At 47.6% G+C, this 20,549-nt stretch overlaps 1 protein-coding gene across 18 annotated transcripts in view; it reads left to right on the top strand.

Annotated features, from left to right (window-relative positions):
* The window catches only part of macf1a (microtubule actin crosslinking factor 1a), a 132,409-nt gene that overhangs the window by 88,017 nt on the left and 23,843 nt on the right, over positions 1–20,549 (top strand). For all 18 annotated transcript variants that reach the window (XM_081701855.1, XM_081701850.1, XM_081701820.1 and 15 more), the window contains 7 exons: positions 94–332; positions 556–685; positions 1,399–1,598; positions 1,731–2,238; positions 2,366–3,360; positions 3,702–4,202; positions 20,363–20,524. In XM_081701855.1, the coding sequence (XP_081557981.1) occupies positions 94–332; positions 556–685; positions 1,399–1,598; positions 1,731–2,238; positions 2,366–3,360; positions 3,702–4,202; positions 20,363–20,524 (2,735 nt within the window). The remainder of the gene's footprint in view (positions 1–93; positions 333–555; positions 686–1,398; positions 1,599–1,730; positions 2,239–2,365; positions 3,361–3,701; positions 4,203–20,362; positions 20,525–20,549) is intronic.

Here is a 20,549-nt window from a genome sequence, read left to right as displayed (position 1 = left end):
CTGCAGTATCCTGCAGTACTTAGCCTTTAGCCAATCTCTTCATCAATCTGCACTCTGTATAACTACGATACTTCTTCTCCACACCCCCCTCAGACCTGACGGAGATCCAAGTAGCGGTGGCGGAAGTGAACACCAAGTATGAGCAGCTGGGTGGGGACTTGCAGGAGAGACAGAGCAGACAGCAGGCCTCACTGGACCTGCACCAGACAGCCAGGCAAGCCACGGATGCCCTGCTGCAATGGCTGGGTCCTCGCGAGCAAAGTCTAGCCCAAGGGCAGGCTGCCTCACCCTCGCGACCTGAGGTGGTACGTGCACAGGCCCAGGAGAACAAGGTGAGCCCTCCAGATGTGGTTTATGATAAGCCTACATACAGTTCTGTAGTTGATGAAAGGAATTACATATTTATATAGATGATGTGTTATGCAGTGACTTCAGAAAAACCCAGGAGTAAATAAGCAAGGGCTGTAATTTGACTGGTTTGAGCATAGTTTTTTCTAGTCATGCCAAGTAGTTGCACAGTCAATAATCTGAGTACATGATGTCTTTGCTGGCCAGGCCTTGCTGTCTGAACTCACAGAGCATTCTGGGAAGGTGGAGGACCTGAAGAAGACACTGAAGCAGCTGATAACAGAAAACCCAGATTCCCCTGAGGCAGAAATGTGGAAACAACAGCTCAGGGACATAGGTGGGGAAAGAAGTCAATTCAGAACCAGTAGGAGGGGCGTGTGGAATTACTGGGCATTCTGAGACAGAACTCATTTATTTCAGGCATACTGTATGACATTTTAAGTTACAGATAACTTTGCTCAGTGTTTTATGTGCAGGTTTCTGGTACACTAAATAAATAAAATTACATTTATGGAGGCTTGGGGTGTAAAAGGTTGAGAACACCTCTGGTAAATCAAACAAAAGCGTGGTATGGTGCGTAGGTGGGCAGAACCAGGGGCCAGCTGGACAGACTGCCAGCACCACAAAGTGCTTTCAGTCCCCCACTCATATACTGCTGTCGTGACTCCACAGAGTTGGTGCTTTATTCATACGGTGTGGAGATGCCAGACTGGTTCTCACTGTGACTCACTCCAAAGCCTTAAACACAGGAACATGTTCCTTCAAGGATTACGTGTGCATGCGTTCTTGTCTGTGTGACTGCAGTACAGAAGCAGCCTAAATTAGAAGTGATTGCGCTTGCCTCAATTTTATCTTAATGCCTTACAGTCCATGCTGTGTGTCCTTCTAAAATGATTTTTCACAGACACACATTGCCATTTGTTACCCCAGAGTCTCACTGTTACTGTTACCATGGGTGCCAAAGTACTCAGCAGCTGTTATGGTTTCTCGCTGATATGAAAACTGTATCATGTTTTAACCAATCACTTCCATCATTACTCTTTTTCTTAGACTTACGTTGGGAGAAAGCCAATCAAACTGCAGAACAGAGGCAAACTGAATTAGACACGTGTGCCGATAGGCTGGGCAGTTTTGCAACGGCAGCCAATCAGCTAGGTCCCTGGCTGCAAGAGAAGGAGCTGATGATGAGTGTTCTTGGTCCACTCAGTATTGACCCCAACATGCTCAATACTCAGAAACAACAAGTACAGGTATATACATACATGCCTTTAAGAAATTAGAAAACAAACTAACAACATGCAAACAAGCAGAAATTAGAGGTCTATAATGAGTAGCAAGTTTTCCATCAGATTTGATCAGACAGATTCTCTCACTTCCCGCAGTTCATGCTGCGAGAGTTTGAGACCCGGCGTCCACAGTTTGACCAGCTGACCCAGGCAGCACAGGGCATCCTCTCACCCTCTGGGGACCAGGGCTCTGGGGAGGGCCAGGACCTGGCAGAGGTGAATCAGGAACTAGATGCCATCACCCATCAGTGGGAGGACCTGACCTCCCGTCTCTCTGGACGCTCCGAGCACATCGATCAGGCACACGACACCAGCAAGCGCTTTCAGGCCCTGCTAAGGGAGCTCTCACTCAGCATGGCCATTCTGGGTGAGAAGCTAGATGGCCAGGCCTCACTCAGTGCCAAGCCTGAGGCCCTGCGCCACCGGCTGCAAGAGACGGGTGAGATCCGCGCCGAGCTGGAACAGCGAAGAGGCCAGCTGGACCAGGCGGAGCAGCTGTGTATGGAGCTTAGTGCAATTGTGGCAGAGCCCTACCTCCGAGAAGAGCTGCACAAGAGGTTGGAGAGCGTCAGAGTCCCACTAAACAGCCTGGAGGAGAGAGCAGGTAAGTCAGGATCTAGGTTTGGGTGTTTTGAGCATGTTGTAATGATTTGATGCATAGTCAATGTCATAAATGAATGTGTTTCATCATAGATGACTCACTTTCTCTCTCTGTCTGTCTCTGTCTTCAGCCGATGGCCTGTCCCAGCTGCAGGCTGCTCTCTCTAGCACACAGCAATTCCAGCAGATGTCTGAGGAACTCCGTAACTGGTTGGACTGCCAGGCCGACGAGGGCATGGCTGGCGCCTCTGGTCCCCTCCCCTGCCAGCCTGAGGCTCTGCGTATTCTCCTTGGCCAGCAGGAGGAGGTCCTGCGTGGGGTGGCACAGCAGCGCGGGTCCTACGAGCTAATCCAGGCAGAGGGGGTATTGCTTCTGGCAACGCTTCCTGCTGGAGATGAGCATTCAGCTCTGCAGGCTAAACTCACCACCCTGCGACAGGACTGGGAGGGCCTAAACCAGCATCTCACTGAGATGCGGGCCCACATTAATGAGACACTTGTCCGTGCCGAGCAGTATAAGCAGCATCATGACGTTCTCTTGCCCTGGGTGACTGAATGTGAGCAGAGGGAGGCAGAACTCCAGCCTTCTCTGGACCCCACAGCCCTTGATGCTGCCCTGCAGAAGGCCAGGCAATTGGGCTTGGACTTAGATCGCCGCATCCCCCTGCTGGAGTCTCTGAACACGGCAGCGGATCTGCTGCTGGAGGAGAGCAGGGCCGGAGAGGAGGAAGTGAGAGACGAGAAGGCCCAGCTGAACCGCAGGGTGGACTGCCTCTCAGAGAGACTACATAGTCGCATGGCTCAGCTGGAAGAGCTGGGGGGCAGGTTGAAGGAGTTTGAAGATGGCAGGCAGGCAGTAGACAGGAGACTGGAGGCAGCACGGCATCAGCTGGAGGTCCAGGAGGCGCTGGGCCCTCAGGCCTGCAGCAGCAAGAGCCTGGAGCGGCTCCGCAGCCAGCAGGAAGTGCTGAAGTCACTGCGGCCACAGGTGGTGTATCTGCGGGACCTAGCCCAAGGACTGGTGCAGGACGCCCCACAGGCACCAGATGACAGCACAGAGGGAGGACAGAGGCTGGTGCAGCAAGCGCAGGACACTGAGAGCGAGTTTGGGGAAGTCACTGAGAAAGTGAGTGTGTTGAGCAGAGACTCTGCATATGATCAGACCTCTGGCATGCATGGAAACAACCAGTGGACAGACTGCTATATATAACATTAGGCAGTGTTTGGGTCTCAGTGTGTGCATGTCTGTAAACTGAAACAAAACAGCATAACTCTTTGCTGTCAGTCCAAATTTGGTACATATGTTTTCAAATATCATTAGATATCATTCCACATCTCTGGCAATGAGTGCAGTGCAATGAAATGAAATGTGCAGAACCATTGGCAAACCATACACTCTTTCGGCTTTCTCGGTAGCCATCTTGCACGTGCTCTGCTGGGCTGTTAACAATTTCTCCTGTCCCACAGATCGAGCAGTGCTGCACATCACTGGAGTCACGGCTGCAGGGTGTTGGCGAGGTCCAGTCGCGAGTCCGCGACGTCTTCTCCCGTCTTGCTGACCTGGATGATGAACTCGACAGCCTGAGCCCTGTGGGGCGTGACGCAGACTCACTGGCCTCTCAAGCCGAAGCCGTGCGGGCCTTCCTGACTAGGTTGGCCACCCTTCGTGCTGAGCTAGAAGGCCACGCGGGTGACTGTGCTGCCATGCTGCGGAAGGAGGGCAGCTCACCTGACCTGCTCGCCCTCCGGCGTGAGACAGAAGCCCTGAGCAGACAGGCAGCCAAGCTAACTGAGCGAGGCCAGGGACGCCTGGCCCTCGTCGAAGCCGCAGAGGAGCGGGTGAGGGAGTTTTACGCCCGCCTGATGGAGCTGCAGGGGCTGATTGACCGGGCAGAGGAGGGGCTGAATACACAGGGTGTTGTGGGCACCGAAGTGGAGGTCATCAAACGACAGCTCCAGGAGTTTAAGGTAGGAGCTGATGTGGCTTTTCATCAGGTTTTTGCACCTGTTTTTGTATGCGATAAAAGCTGTAATTGCGGCTTGGAATGCAATGTCCTATTTCGAATGCCTTTGAGCACCAAACACTTGGTTGCTAATGACTCATGCAGAGGCATGGACTGGAGACAGCTCTTTGAAAGTAGCCTCTTTCTGTGGAATTTTGTGGGGGGGGGGGTTTCTCATCTACCTTAGGTAAATTGAAGGGATTTGATCCCAAACAGTCCAATTTGAATATTTCAGACAAGACCTGTAATTTGATATAAATTAAAGTGGTTTGATCATCAAGAGATTGTTTGAGTGTGTGGGAAAGCTAGAAAGAGACAGAGAGATGGAGAAAAAGTTTTGATCAAGGCCAGGCGAGCGTTGGAGGGGTGTTGAGTGTTAGCGTGCCTCTGTGGAGTGACTCACATCTCTCCTCCTCACTGATTCACCTCAAGTTCCTATGCCAGCATGCTCCCTTAGAGGAGGAGGAAGAGGAGGCAGCCAGCATTACGCACTCAGTCCTGTTTCCCTGTTAAGGTGGATGTTTGCGTCTGTCCTGTTACCCCCCCCCCCCCCACAGCTGATTGACGGTGACCTCCACACTCTCTCTGCATCTTGCAGTTGTATTTATAGCTCATCTGTCTGATGATGCATCAGCCCCCCTTGTGCTCTTACTCACATCCCCTCAGAGTGGGAATTGAAAGGAAAGGAGAGGCAGTGCGTGGGCTGTGGGGAGTGAGTGATGCGCTGCTGGACCTGGGAGAACTTCTTAAGATTCGTAGCGCGTGAAGCAGAGATTTCTTGCCATGTAGCCCACCTTACTGTGTCACTCATGGGGAGAGCGGTAGCAGCGTCAACCCCGAGCCTGGCTGCTTTATGCTGCACACCGCGTGCTGTGAAGCGGAGCTCCTGCTCCCCACTGCTCATTAGACCTGTCACCGCAGTGATGGACACTGAGCTGTACCTGAGAGCAGAACTAATCACCGAACGCTCTCACTTCCCACTGCCACTGCCTCAGACTAGCACCAACTTGATTGGCTCGGCATAAAACACACTGGCAGGTTTTCATGCTTATCTGACGATCCACCCACCGATGGGTAGAACAGAGCAGGGCTTTTTATTTGTTGCAGTAAGAACTGTCCAACAAACTCTGCTTCAGCTGTGAAGACCCTCCCCTCTCTTTCTGCTTCTTCCAGCTGTTTGATTTTAGCTGCTGCTGCTTCTTTCCTTTTTTTTTTTTTTCTTTTTGTCATGCTGGCATTCTGCCGTAGTTTCTTTGTTTGAAAATCCTCCCGACTTGGAAAAGTGTTCTCTCACATGCGGTGTCCCAGTTTAATAACTTGGTCAGCTCAACCACATGCTGCCCCTCCACTGCTACCCCCAGCCTCCTGGAGGGCTGGGCTGAAGATGAGCGGACAGACAGTGGGAAAAAATATGTGCAGACTGAGAGGGGAATGAAGGAAGACAGAAGGCTACAGAAAGCCTCAGTAGCATGAGGCAAATGGCTGAGCGAAGTAAGAGTGGGGCCAGTTTGCACCTGAACTGGGCACTTCTGGGCACAGGATCAGCAGGAGAGCTGCTCGAGAGGATGTTAGGCCAGTACTGTATGTAGAGCGTGAAGAGTCAGCCTGGGCACGAGCGTTCGTGTTTCCTACAAACAAGGAATCTCACATCCCAGACAGACTGGTATGAAGAGATTCATACCTTTGGTAAAACTTCCTTGAGATTTGTTGTTTTTGCTTGGTTGTCATTTTGTTTTTTTTGTTTTTTTTTTGTTTTGTATTGTTTTTTGTTTTGGATTTACCCGTTGATCCTCTCCAGACAAATTCTCTCTCTCTCTCTCTCTCTCTCTCTCTCTCTCTCTCTCTCTCTCTCTGTCTCTCCCCATCCCCTGCTTCCTGTCCCACTTACTGATGAAATGTGTGAAGGTAATTTGGAGAGCCACGGGGCCTGGCTGCCATGAGGAAAGACTTCTCTCTCTCTCTCTCCTCTCTCTCTCTCTCTCTCTCTCTCTCTCTCTCTCTCTCTCTCTCTCTCCTCTCTCTCTCTCTCTCTCTCTCTCTCTCTCTCCCCCTCCCCTCCTACAAGCCAGACTCCATTTCGTAGACACCCAATCCAAAGTAATGATGTCATTGCTGACTTTAGAGAGGGGGAGGCAGGATGAACTCAAATGAGCAAGGCGTGTGTGTGTGTCTCTGTCTGTCTGTCTGTCTGTCTGTCTGTCTGTGCATGTAAAAGACAGAGATGTTTGCATGAGTGAGCTCTGTATTGGGGGTTGGTTGGTGGTCCAGCACTCTTGGATAGAAGGAGAAGGTGTTAGTTATATTGTTTAACTTCTGAATACTGAGAACACTGAGGCATTGTGGGAAGGGTTTGAAAAAAGGGGGAAGTAGGATTCACACTTGGCTTCTAGAGAGCTGTTTCACTAGCATCTTGTAGTCTATACATCTTTTTATCCCCCTGACCAAACATATGTTTATACCACACCAAATGCTTTCAATTCCATGTGTATATGAATGCATCTTTTTCTGATGCACATTTAGGCTGTAAGGAGCTAATGTAGATATTCTTGGGGGGTGTGGGTGTGTGGGAGTGTGTGTGCCTACATGTCTGTGTGGGTGGGTATTTCTAATTCCAGGCTGTTTGGAGCGTTTGGAATTTCAGCTGTCTCCCCGCCCTAGACCCCTCGCACACACTTTTGCTCACGTGGGGTGTGGTAGTCTCCCTAAAATTCCTGTGTTGTCCATCACCCGTGCATCCCTGCATCCCCCCTGCCCTGCGGCAGCTGAGCTCAGGGCGACAGGGCAGGCAGGGTGTCCGGACCAGGAGTTCTCCAACTGGGCATTCCTAGGCAGGGCTTGCCAAGATCAGGGAATAGCTTCTAAATCAAGCTGCGCACTCCACACTGTACTCTCCTTCACTTCCTAGATCTTCACTCTTTTTGCACACTTGTCTCTCACCCTTGGCGCCCTTGTACTCTTCTCTCCTGCCTCTGTGTGCTCCTCGTGGTAGGGGCTGTGGCTGGGACTCCTCCATTCCAACCCCCCACCCCCACCCCGAGCTTCTCTTTAACTCGAGCTTGCCCTGGCTCACTGGGGCTGTAAATAGGCGCAGAGCTGTACAGCATTTGGTAAAAGACACTGCCACTCCTTTGGGGAGGTGATGATCTTTAGTTGTGCAGGCGCTTTAATAAGGATTCCCACACAGTAGTATTCAGGGTTCCATAAGACCCCAGCTAGATAAACAGCAATTGTCTCTAGGATTGTCCCAATTTTGAAAGGCCAGCTGCATTCCCTTGTGTTTTTGGCCTGCCTGAGTGTTAGCAGGACATGTTTATAGCAACTCTGGCTTATTCCAAACGGTTAAGAAACCTGATTTCTGGGTGTACTGGATCTAGGTGATTTATGATGCCATAGCTGATGTAGTCATTCTTCATTCTTTCCCATAGATTTACTCTTAACATTAACCACCAAACAGTGTGAACACCTAAAGTTTAATATATTTTGTTTTTCTGCTCATTTTCATGATTTCCAGTTTTTCTCCTCTGGGGCTGATTTAGATTAGTTTAACATAATTAGAGAAAGCTGATGACTTAATTGACTCTGCCGTGCACAGGCAGTGCTGTTAGAATGTGGCTGTGTGAGCATGTGTTGGTCCTTGTTCTCCTTCACTTCTCCCACTGCCTGCTATTGTTTCAGCTGTTGCGAATTACTGTGGCATTTCATAGCCCTTTTCCCTCTTCACCGCTCTCTATTTGCTCACAAACTGAAACAAGTACAGGACTTGACACAAACAGTGGGGCTTTCTCAGTGAGGGAAAAAAAATGAGCATGATGATACAGTGTGATTTTCAACATTAGGTCTCTCCTGCTCCTCTCCTTATCTGAACTCCAGTTCAGAAATCCTTGACGATAAATGAAGTCCTACATACAAGCATGTCGATATATTGTGTGGTTTGTAACAAAAGACATTCCGGCCTGTCCATCTAACTGCGTTGAGATGCTATGGGTTTATTGATGGCGTGTATTTTGGAATAGAGCCTGTTGTAGTCCGAGGCTGTGCTTTACTGCTCCTGCTTCGACTCCATGTGCTTTGTGTCTGGTGTGACAGAGAACAATGCTCCCATTGAGGGGCTCAGGTAGAGCCTGCTGGTTAATTATAAAACTACTGCTGAGATGGAGCAAAAGAGGGAGGGCCAGCACCCGGCTGCTTAGTTACCGCCAGGAGAACAGTGGTGGTGGTGGGTGGGTGGGGGGTGGGGGGGGATTAGAATGAGACTGGAGCCTTTGAGAGGTGAAGGAAAGTATGAGATGGGTCATGTAACTTTGAGTGATTTTTCATAGTTGACTAGGGTATGAACTGCTGGGGGACTGGGAAGGGGGCAGAGACGGTGAGAAGCAACAGGTGCTGGCCTCTCACAAACTACACCGCACTGCAAAGTCAAAAACGGTCTCTGCCCTGTCGCACTTACTCCGGCTTGATGACGGATCATCTTTATGGAGCAGTTCCAATGACCTGGCACACTACAAAAGCAACAAAACTCTTCCAGTCTTAGTGTGTTTAGGGGATTTTGGGGCTTGTTCCCTCCCTCTTCCTGTCTGAGTCAGGATTGGGAGACTCTATCTGGCTGTGACTGGCCAAATGAGCAGGTCTCTGACAGACCAAAGAGAGGGGGAGGGGTGGATAAGCAGACCACAGGGTCCGCAACTGAATTTTAGCTAACTAAACAAAGAAAGTTAAAAGGACCAGATAAACGTACTGATCAAACCTGCTAGATTATATGCTTTTATACACTAGGTTTTATAGAGATTGTAAATATTCTCATTTCAATTGGATTTTTGGTCCAGGACTAGGTATATTCTCTGATCAAAGTCTGTCCCTATATATTTTAATTATATCAAATAAGTCTAAATAACTGGGGTCTAATTTCTTTTCTTGGCAGGGATGTGATATGTAGCTGGATTGAGCAGCAACGTGGCTTTGGAATGTCTGGTAGTTCAGCTCGACACTGAGGGAGGAAAGAAAGGATTGAGCATGAGGGCAAGAGACACACAAACCGCTTTTGTTTCTGTGGGGAGGTTTGTCTTGGAAGCAGGCATGACAGCTGCAGCCCAACTGACAGAAAGCGATAGGAAGAGGGTAAGAAAGAGAGTGAGGGAGAGTTGAAGAAAGAGTATTTAACTTGTTTGACATGCAGGCCACGGGCAGCATGGTGGTTCACTGAGCAGCTGTGTGGGTGTGGGTGAGTGTCTGCGTCTGTGTTTCTGCATGTGTTAGTGTGTGTCTGAGACCAAAAGCAACAGAGAGTGAGCGGGAGGCTAGTCAGGCCTGCGTTAGTTCAGCAGTCACCATGCCTGAGCTCCTCACATGAACTCCAGCACCAGCCCAAATAGGGAATGCAGGGACAGAAAAGAGACGAACAGTGAAATAAAACAGGAACAATCGCTCCGACTCTATCTACTTCACTGTCTTCTGTGTCTGTTCATTTCCATTGTAAGCTACTATGAAGCCCCTTGTCAGTGCCTCCAGCCCCTCCCCAAAATCCCCAACACCTAGCCCCACACACACACATACACATATACACACACACATACACACACACACACGCACACGCACGCACACGTTCATGCCAGGGTAAGGTTTCAGATGAGGAGAAGACGAGAATGCACAAGTGGGGACTGTGAATATGGAAGACTTTTGTTTGTCCTGTATTGTTTAATTCAGTCTCAGGGTGGCCCTCAGAAAACGGAGGAAGATGGCAGAGTGAATCAGGCAGAGCAAATGGGAGGGGGTTTCTTTCACATACATGTAGAGCAGTTGAGTTTGGAGAGAAGAGAGCTGGTGCTATTGATAAGATTCTCGATTTCCTGCATGCTAACACTCCCTCCCCACTCAACATTCCCAATGGCTTTTTTTTTCTTGTTTCCTCTTATTTTTTGTGCCTGTTTTTCTTCTTGTTCTTTGTTTCCCTGGAGTTTATTTTTTGGGCCTGTAGGCTGATGTATTTTGCTCTTCCTTTTGTATTTAGAGCTTTTTTTTTTTTTTCCCTGGCAGAATCAGGCCTTTATTGATAAAGAACATTCTCAAAGTAGGAGCATCGTGTATCTTTGCAAAGTGTATCAGTGTATCTTTTCAAAGAACAATGTGTTAAAACCACACTCCTTTGTACAATATTTGTGTGCATTTTGTGAAGGCTATTATATAGTGCTTAGTGTGAGCTAATCTGCTCCTGTTAGCCAGTGATTTTGCAGAAACACATCAAATCCCTGGTTTAGTCCCTCCTTCTCTGGCATGGTGGCCCCTCCTCCCAGTGGCTTTATCTCGCTCTCCCTTTCTCAGCTCGCGCTCATGTTTTTTTGGAAGAGGAAACCAGCATGATTGGAGCACTTCCTGTGTTTTAATACCCAAGCAGGAAACAGAACAAACGGAGCTGGATTCAAACAAAAACAGGGAGAGAAAAAAATGAGGGAGGTGTGAGGACGTAAGTGAGAGAGGGAGAGAGGGAGAGGGAGAGTGTGTGGGAGAGAGGAAAAGTGGGAGATTTTTTTAGCAGCTGCAAACCATTTCAGCAGTGCAGTGGCCTCAGAAGAGAGACAGAGTGCATGAGCGACCGAGAACCTGCACAAGAAGGAAGGAGTGAGAAAGAAAAGGCTGGGAGCTTGCGTGGAGCTTGTCGTGCTCTTGTGTGTGTATGTGTGAGTGTGTGGGGAGCAGAGAAAGAAGAAGATAGGAAGAGAGGGAGCGTGTCTGGGGATTGTCTGGGAAACGTAATGCCCCGAGTGAAAAGCAGCAGTCGGAGCAGGGTTCTGTCTGCATCTCTGCCCTCTGGATACAGTCCCATGACTCTCCTTTCTCCACCAGCTGGATCGGGCTGAAGCCCATGCCCTCTCAGCCACTTCCATTACAGCCCTTCTGGACATGGCTCTCACTTGGAATTACATATTTTTCCTAAAGCACTGGATGAAAGGAATATGAAAGGGAATAAAAGAAAAGGAATGGTAACCTGTTTTTGTTCTTGTTTTTTAAAGTATAAAAAGGATGCATTATGGAGAAAGCGTCATATAGGGAATTGCGAATCCATGACTACAGAAAGCGGAAAAACCATGAGGAAGATGAGGTATTTTGAACCTGGATTTGAGCTGCTTTGTTAATGCTTCATTACAGGATTAAAAGGGAACAGTAATCAATAAAGAACAGTGATGGAACTGTGTAAAGACTCTCTTACAGAAACTTACTTTCATGCTAGTGATCTTTCGTTTCACAAAATGCTTCCATTATCAAACTGATCTATCCCGTGAATGCTCTTAAGGGAGTATAAAGATGGGCTTGAAAGAATGGTAAGATGAAAGACCAAGTCACACTTTTTGTATTTTTCCATCTCAATGTCTTTTTTTTTATGCCTCAGAGTGGGGAGTTCTCACCTTAAAAGGAGCCTTGCACTGCTCTGACTGCATCTCTTTGAGCCCGCTTAAGTGGCTCAGACCTCTCTCTGATTTTCCTGTTGTGGCAGAGACAGGGAGAGTCAAAGGGAAGTAATTGCACGGAAGTCAAGGAAAGCACTGTGGAGAGTTTACGTGTTTTAAAGGCGGGGGTGTATTGAATTAAAATCAGAAAGAAAACAAAAAGGGATATTATCTTTTTGGATGGTGTCACTCTGGATGGTGTTACTCTGCTCTGGATTTCTGAAACAGACTATAGCTTTATCCGCTGCTTTCTGCATGACTTAAATTAAAAAGACTGATTAATATGTTGCTAGAAAAGTGCATCTGTTGGACAGAGATGTTCTCTCTGATGTTTTCTAGCACAGTGATATCAGTAACACCATTGTCTGTCAGAACTGAGAACTGTCTTCTTTCTTTGTCTGTGGTAATTTGCCCTGTATTGTAACTCTTTACTTTGACATTTTGTGGATTCATGTTTGTTATAAATAATTGGACCACTAAGACTTAAGGACTTGACCTAGTTGTAATTCCAGCCAGAGAAGGTCACTCAGTGGAGGTTTTGATAAGGGAATAGTGCCTGCCCCGTCCCAGCCCCTTGAGGGCACACAGTAGAACGGGATGGGGAAACCTCTGAGCAGGCCTGACTGCTTGCGACAGAATCCCCGGTGTCTTGGGAAGGGTGATGATGAGGAGGCTTACATCGAGGACTGCTACGTGCCGCAGCGCTCCATCTATGACACCATGCGTATAAATGAGCAGATTGACCAGGGATCTAAGGTCAGTCAACCATCTAGGAGCACTTTGGGCTCGGGAGGAGGTGAAGGAAGCACCCTTTCCAGCAATGGGACTTTAGGAGCTGACTTAGGGGGAGTGTTTATGGCACGAGCGGGTCCTGCTGATGCAGGACTGAAAAAGTTAGATGAAAGGGTGATTTTTGATGCTCTGAAGCTGAGCAGTGACCCTCAGAGCATGCCATCAGTGGGAGGCGTTGGGTCCACTGTCATTATTCCTGCATCGAACTCAGCTGCTGTGGGGGCAGCTGTAGTGACAAAGCGGCGCCATCATGGTAGTGACAAAAAAGACAACCCAAACCGCCGCTCATGGAAGACATTTATGCCTCCAACTTACCCCGAGTTTGCAGAGCGACTGGAGCTCTCACCTGCCGACAGTGGAGAGAAACGTTTGTCTGGGGCTGGGATCCCAGTCTCGCCTCTCCATTCCCTCCCTTCACTAATAGCTGTAACACCCACATCCTCATCCACCCCCCCTCTTGCTCCATACAGTCCCTCTCATATCTCCTCAGGCTCTCTTCACACCCCTCCTGCTTCCACCTCTCCAACACTCACTCCGTCCATGAGCCCAGTGCCGCCGCACCTTCCCCATCCAATCAGGCATAAGGAGTCCCCACGGCTGCACCCACATCACCAAAAGCAAATTAAGACTGCTCTGCCTTCACCTTCTAAAGAACAACTGTCTTTACAGACTGCTCCACTAGTCCAAACCAGACTGGGTACTGCTAGCTCACCACAGCCAAGCCCTGGTATTCTCAGACTGTCTGAGGAAAAAAGAAGTGAACAGAGCAAACCTTCAGTGACTTCCTTACTTTGTGTCCGAAGTGTTTCAGAGGAACAGCCGCCACATTGGGATGCTACTGCAACGAAAACGTCTGACTCTGAACAGGACTCGCCTCTCCTGGAGCATGACCAGGACACTGCTCCACTGATACCTCCAAAACCTGTGTTTTGCCCACCCACTAAAGCTCGCACCTGGCCTCGCAGTATGAGGGGTGGCAAAAGGTCCCTGGGGCATGGGGGAGTACTTCCCAACTTGCCTATCCTGCCACCACTGCCTCCCCTGCTGGGAGAGGACAGTGACCTGGATGAGGAGTCGCTCTACCTGTTGGATCCCCCCTCACCTTTTCTGCAGGAGGGAGACAGGCTAGATTATGGGGGCCTTCCCCTCTCCCCATTCCTCAGCCAAGAAGGGGGTGAGGAGGGCCTGCTGGGGTGGACCCCTGCAAGTGAACTGCGAGTGCGGACCACTTCCGAACTTCGCTTCGAAGAAGATGAGCGTAGAATCTTGGAAGAGCTAGAGGAGGAAGAGAAAGAACCAAAAGATGAAAAAGAAAGACTAGAGATGGAGGAGAGAAACTGGCAGGCAGTGTTGAAGCTAGAGAGTCATGAAGTGAGCACTGTTTCCTGGGAGATGGAAGGGGAAGAATCTCAGCTGCAGGACTGGGAAACAAAACAGTTAAGTTCCTCAGGCCATCAGACTATGCCTCTTCTGACCCCTCCAGTTGGTTTTGGGGGTTCAGAAGCAGCCAGTATTTCACCTTGCCCCAGCTCAGAGGCAGGGTCAGATGACCTCTTTCTGGAGCTGGAGAGGCAATGTATGGAGGAAGAGAGAGAGGAGTCATCGGATTTAGTGTGTCTCATAACAGAGCCTCTGGATGCACGTCGCACCCTGCCTAGAGTGGAGGAAGAAGATGGAACACAGGGTCAGCTTGAGGATAACAGCAACCAAGCCAGCCCCATTAAGGACACTAATCACATAAACCTTGCCAATAACCCTGCAAATTCATATCAGACCGAGTCATGTGAGATTCAGACAGATCAGAATCTGTCCAGTGAAGTCACTGATCATACCCAAAGTTCTGCTGCTACTGAAGGCAAGGCCCAAGGCCTAGAAGAGATGTTAGAATATCTCCATCATGACAATAATGATAATATCATCTCTCGACAGGAACTTAAAATACCTGTGCCTGATATAGACACTTTAGATGGCCCATTGGTGGAATCAGACTCTAGTGGTATTCAAATGTCTCACATGGACAGAAGTGTTGTGTCAGATACAACACAGGCTGATTTTGAAAGACCTGAAACTGATTCTGTCCTGAGTAGTGGAACATCGTTAGAACAAGAGCAGGTAGAGGATGAGGAAGTCCTTGAGAAAGATGCGGTGCCTGTTGACTGTACCTCACCATATCGGGCGTACCCGTCTCCAACCCCAGATGTTCTATATGTAGAGAACGAGAACTGTGAGTTAGATATGTGTAGATATCATTTAATTGTTGAGGATGTTATACAATCATCTCCAGGGAGTCCTGTTTTGGCTGCTGATGCAGGAAGGGAAGCGGAGGACAAAAACTCTCAGGCTGAATCTCTTGTGGCACTGGAGCCTGCGGATGTTTCTATAGCAATAGCCTCTGACCAGGAAGGGATGTCGTCACGTTTGACACAGAAGGAGCAGGCGGCAATAGCTGAGGAGGTTGTTGCTATGGAGGACATGTCTGTGCTTGAGTGGGAGCTAAAAAATTCATTTCAGAGAATCACAAGTACACCAAAGTCAGACAACTCGACCATTCCTATAAGTGCACCATCAATTGGCAAAGAATCTCCTCCCTCCTCCCCATTGTCTATGTCAACCACAAAACAGGAATCAAAGCGGGAAGATCATGACAACAGAGATGCAGATGCGTTTGTTGCCACTGATAGCTTTGTTTATCTGGCTGTGTCCAAGCCACCACAGTACTCTCAGGACTGTCCTCCATCCCCTCAAGTGGAGTCCAGTCCTCCCAGCCCCCTACCCAAACCCGGACCTGATCCTGAAGAGGGCGCTTTTCTCTCCTGTGATAGCTTTGTGTACATGGCTGCTCCCGAACGACCTTTGGTGTCTGATGGAGGTTCTGCCTGTGAAGACTGCCGAGATTTGGACTCAGAGTCTGAGACAAGCCAGTCAGGAGTGGACTTTGTTCTTGGTTCTATGACTGGGGACAGTGATTGGGACTCAGATGGCTCAAGGTCAGGCTCCATGCACCCATACCAAGACCACTGGGAGCAACTTGAGCCAGGTGTCCTGCATGGACTTTTTAGTGAAAACCAGTGTGAACCAGAAACTCAGGGGGTCACAGGATCATGTGACACAGACTATGAGGTGATGTTTGGATTGAGGCATCCAGATGGACAAACATCAGTATCAAAGTGCTTCAGCAGTGAGGTAATGTTCCTCTTATTGGCATAATCTATATAGTGTGAAAGAGTGCATCAAGAACACTGGAAAGTGGTTTCGATTTTGACCTGTGTCTCAATTTATTCACTTAACTATGAGGTCCAAAGACTGAACACAAACAACTGTTCTCAGGCTGGGTTTTTTCTTTGTGTTGTATGCCTATTTCTATACCTATATAATTTTCTTTTATCCATTCTTCCCCTCAGACCAGTGGGCTACCACTGTGGTGCTATTTCATATTTGCTTTCTAGTGTGTCATTACAGCAAACATTTCTTGTTTGCTTTTATATCTCTCAGACTTCTTAAGTAGGTCCCCTCCTTTTCCCCTGTGTGTGGGTGGGTGTGTGTGAGTTCAAATTATTGAGTGAATATCTTGTGTGTGACCACACTAGGGAATATTACATGTATTTGTGTTCCACATTGGTGCTGTAAGTATTTTTCTAACTTTATACAAACAGTTGCAATTGTTTGAACTGACTTCAGTTAACACACCAACTAAACCCTTTTCAGTCTGAGTACAGTAAATGTGTTCACGTTTGTTGTTTGTATATCTTAATGAAGATCACAAATTTGAAATTGAATGCACTCACTGGTTTACACAAATTGCAGTCTTTAAATTGGTTAAAATCCATCTGTAGGTTAGCAGGCTTGGGTACAAGAGAGAACATGTCATATCTTTAGTATATCCTTCACATTATAGATTGTATATTTCATGTGCCTTACTAATGGAGAGCAAGGGACAGGTTTGTGTGTGTGTTTGTGTGTGTGTGTGAGTGTGTGTGTGTGAGTGTGAGTGAGTGAGAGGTGGTTTGGCTTAAAAATGAAAGTAGTCTTAAAATCATGCATATGTGTGCATTTGACAATCTGCCAGACTGCTGTAACTTGTCTGTGGTATAGTGGCAGGTGAGGCTGCCTGATGCAGCCTTTCTGCACTCTTTACTGTTATTACATTACCAGTTCTATCTGCTGTGGCCAAGCCGGCCTGGTCATCCGCATCTGATTTAGCCTCAGTCCTTAGGCCAAGCATGTCTCTGCTTTTCTGCAGAGTCACTGCCCTTCTCGTCCCCTGAATGTGATCACTCGCATGGCCTTGTCAGCGATGAGGCAGAACGGATTATAATTACTAAGAGGCTGGAACTGATCAGCAAGCAAATGATCTTTTAAAATTGCAGCGGCAATGTTTTTTGGTTGAAAGGCATGGGACAGAAAAGGGCCAAGATAAACTAAGCTTGATGAAGTGGCAGGATTCCAGAGCTGAACCAGTCCGTAGTCCCTTTTTCATGCTATGCAGATCCCTTCCCATCTGCCAACAGCCTCTCTCCCCTTTCCTGCGTTCTTGTTGAGATAAGGAAGTGAGAAATAAACACTGGCTCCTTTATGTAAGCCCTTGTTGCCAGTAACACAAGTACTGTAAAAAGTTGTTGGGATTGTAAATAGATGATAAGAACATGGCAACCCTCTTGGCGCTGAACTCTGGTGAGGCTTGGCGCTGCAATGGCGAACAGGGAGGGGTCCAGGGCAAGCACAGGTGTGGAGTGTATGTAATGTGGTGAGGCAAGTTCTGGGCTTCATAATGTCTCCAGTGATATTGTCTGGTCAGTTGGTGTCCAGTTTGTGATTGAATGGTGAATTCTATGCCATTTCATCACCAGTTGGTGAACTCAAGAAAAGAGACAAATGAAGAGATAAAGCCATTATCCAAGGAAGTACCTGAGGAAAAGCCTGAAATCACATCTCCAACCTTTAGTTGCTTCATGAAGAATAATATCACATTGATGGACATGTGGGTAAACATGAGGCACTACAGAAGGAGGGTCACAGGCTGACATGGAGAGCTGCTATAAAGGGATCTGACAACACATCTGATTGTTTTGATAATGATGGTACTGAAGGACAGGTTATGGGAAACACCTGTGGCAGAGGACTGCAGGAAAGAACAAAGCAAGGGTAGAGTTTTAGGCTGCCCCCCCCCCCCCCCCCCCACACACACACACACACAGTCTTTCTGATGATCTTGTTTCAGTGCTAACGAATAGAACCATCCAGTTAAAAATATTTTCATGGCACAGTGTTTAGATCTGATTTGAAATCAAACATGGCAGGCACTCCATGAAGAGGGAAACAGAGGTGAAAGTTTAAGGGAAATGATACAGTGATATGTACAGGAAAGGCAATAGAGCAGAGTTAGAAGGTTTGAGAAGAATGGATGATCATGAGTTTGAGGACCATATCCCCACTGATGCAAACAAACCGATATACAAATGACATGTGCAATAGAAAGTCTTGAGTTGTATGAGGAGGATGCTGGTCAGCATGTGGACAGATTGTGTCCTCAGCACTTGTTATATAGTTAAATAGTCTGATTGCAGTGGGCAGGAAAGGACATCTGAAGCGTTCCATCCTACACTTAGGTAGAATAAGTCTATGACTAAATGAACTGCCCAGCTGCCACAGTTCCTCACTGAGAGGGTGAGAGGGATTGTTGTGTTCAGAATTTCTCTGATTTTGTCTCCACTAGCTCCAGACCGTCTAGCTCCAGACCCACCACAGAGCTGGTGTTGCTCACCAGATTATTCAGTCTGTTAGCTTCTCCAGCCTTGATTCCACCACAGCAAAAAAGAAGGCACTGGGAACCACAGACTAGCAGGATACCTTCAGCAGTTTATTGCACATATTGTTAGACCTCAGCCTCAGAAAGAAGGAACAGCCTACTCTGTTCCTTCCTGTAGAGTATATCAGTGTTATGTGTCCAGTCTAATTTATTTATCTGTACCCCAAGGTACTTATAGCAGATCACCTTCTCCACTTCCACCTCCTGAATTAATAATCTTGATAATCCACTATAATCTCTTTGGTTTTACTGATGTAAAAATCATTTGAAATTTAACATCACCATGTGGTGAAACTCTCGATCAAACCTCTATATGCCTCATCATTGTCCTCATTGTCCACTCCCTCATTTAATGTTCACCCTAAAATTCCACGAAATTGAATTATCTTTCTGTATAGAGCATTATTCATTTTCATATGATTATCCATGATTATGTCTTGCATGGTGCATGTGTGCATATGTGTTCATGTCTGTTCTGTCACATCACCTCTTGACAGGTCATTTTCAGGGAGGTCTATATACATATTTTGGTGATGTCTAATGTCCTGGAGGCTGGCCAATTCAACTTTGGCCTCACCCTGCACCTAAATCTGCATTTCTCTTGCATTCTTTCTTTTTTTGTCTCTCAGATTCAGTCAAGTATAACATGCTAAATTATATGACCTGATAAATAAAATATGAAGTTTTATTTATAACAGTATAGTCATGTGCAATCTTACCTATAGCTACAAATACAACATTGTTCTGTTTTTGAGGCAGATATATAATTTATGTAACATTGCAGCTTAACTGTGATGCATCTTGGCTTTTCCTCAGTGCTGTAGCCCTGGCATTGAGGCCTTGTGGTTTTGGCTGAAAGCGAGAACAAAGACTGGAATGGGAAGAGATGTGGTGGGCTGCTTGTGGGCGGGGAAGCAGCCAGAGCTGAAATAGTGGTACGTGTGGAGAGTGAGCATGAAACAAAAGTGGAGTGTAGCAGAGATGTGGAGAGAGAACGGGGAGACCGGGCTTCGGCAAGCGCAGAGGTCCTGTGTGTGAGGCTGACCGCCCGCCTTGAACACACATGCTTCACAGAGCTCAGCAGGAACGAGAGGCATCTCAGATATTTTCCAGAGCTTTGCCTTGCACAAGTCGAGCGCTCTGAGCCTGCCCTGCCATGCCCCGAGCTGAACACAGAGGGACAGGCGAGGAGAGATGGAAGGAAAAAAATGGGTTGTGTAGCAAACGCAAAAGTAATAATATAGACAAAGAATAAGTCGGCTTTAATCCATATTTGTGTGCCATCAGGCCATATTTAGATGGCTGTCTGCTAAATATGGCTGGGTCACAAGCAGATAAAGTTAGCCACATGGCTGGCTGGCTGGCAGTATTTCTGGGCTTGTTGATCTAAACTACTGCATGTGGACCGATGTGGGTGTCTGTTTGAAATGGAAAATGCCCAGAATGGACAAACACATTAGACAAAACGGGGAAGTCAGGAAGGATAATGAAATGCATCAATGACAGAGTCCAGCTCTCTCTTTTCTGAACACACATAAACAAACACACACACACCTATATGCACGCACAAACACATATTCCACTCCACTGGGGAGCGGTTGGAGTGGCTCATGGCTGCACCTCATTGTTATTTAGGCCGACAGACATCCTGTTTGAGGCAGGAATGACACCCTGCACCACAGAACAGCTCTGTATGAATGGACAGACACACACACACACATGCACAGGAACCAGAGTTTTACATTCTGAAGCAAATCTTCACCTGTGTAATTTCTCTGTCAAGGATCCTTCTTGTTTTATATAGTACTTTATAATATTTTAAGATGCGGTGGGAGTTTCATCCTGTTGAATATGTTCTCTTTTACCCACTTTCTTATTCTTATGTTTCTCTTATCTCTTGTGAGCTGCCAGTGCTTGCAGTGGAGTCTCTGTGTACTGGGTTGTGTGGAGAAATATTTAAAATCTCATTTATTGAGCACTATGTCATTACTTTCATGTTAACATGTTGATCCAAAGAGAATGGGAATGTGTTGCATATAAACCACCTCTGTTCACCAGCTGGTTTCTTCTCTATCCATGTGCCTACAGGCAGTGGAGCGGGAGCAGGTGGACAGCATTCAGCCACAGCTGCAGCACATGAACGCTGTGGGTCAGGGGCTGATCCAGAGTGCAGCCAAAGACACAGACACACAGGCCCTGGAGCATGACCTGGAGACCACCAACCTACGCTGGAACTCCCTCAACAAGAGGGTAACACTAGCACTCTTGCATTATA

Source organism: Electrophorus electricus, chromosome 2 (genome assembly GCF_041902795.1).
Source record: "Electrophorus electricus isolate QZ-2024a chromosome 2, ASM4190279v1, whole genome shotgun sequence".
Lineage (NCBI taxonomy): Eukaryota > Metazoa > Chordata > Actinopteri > Gymnotiformes > Gymnotidae > Electrophorus > Electrophorus electricus.
This window is presented reverse-complemented; position numbering and strand designations above follow the sequence as displayed.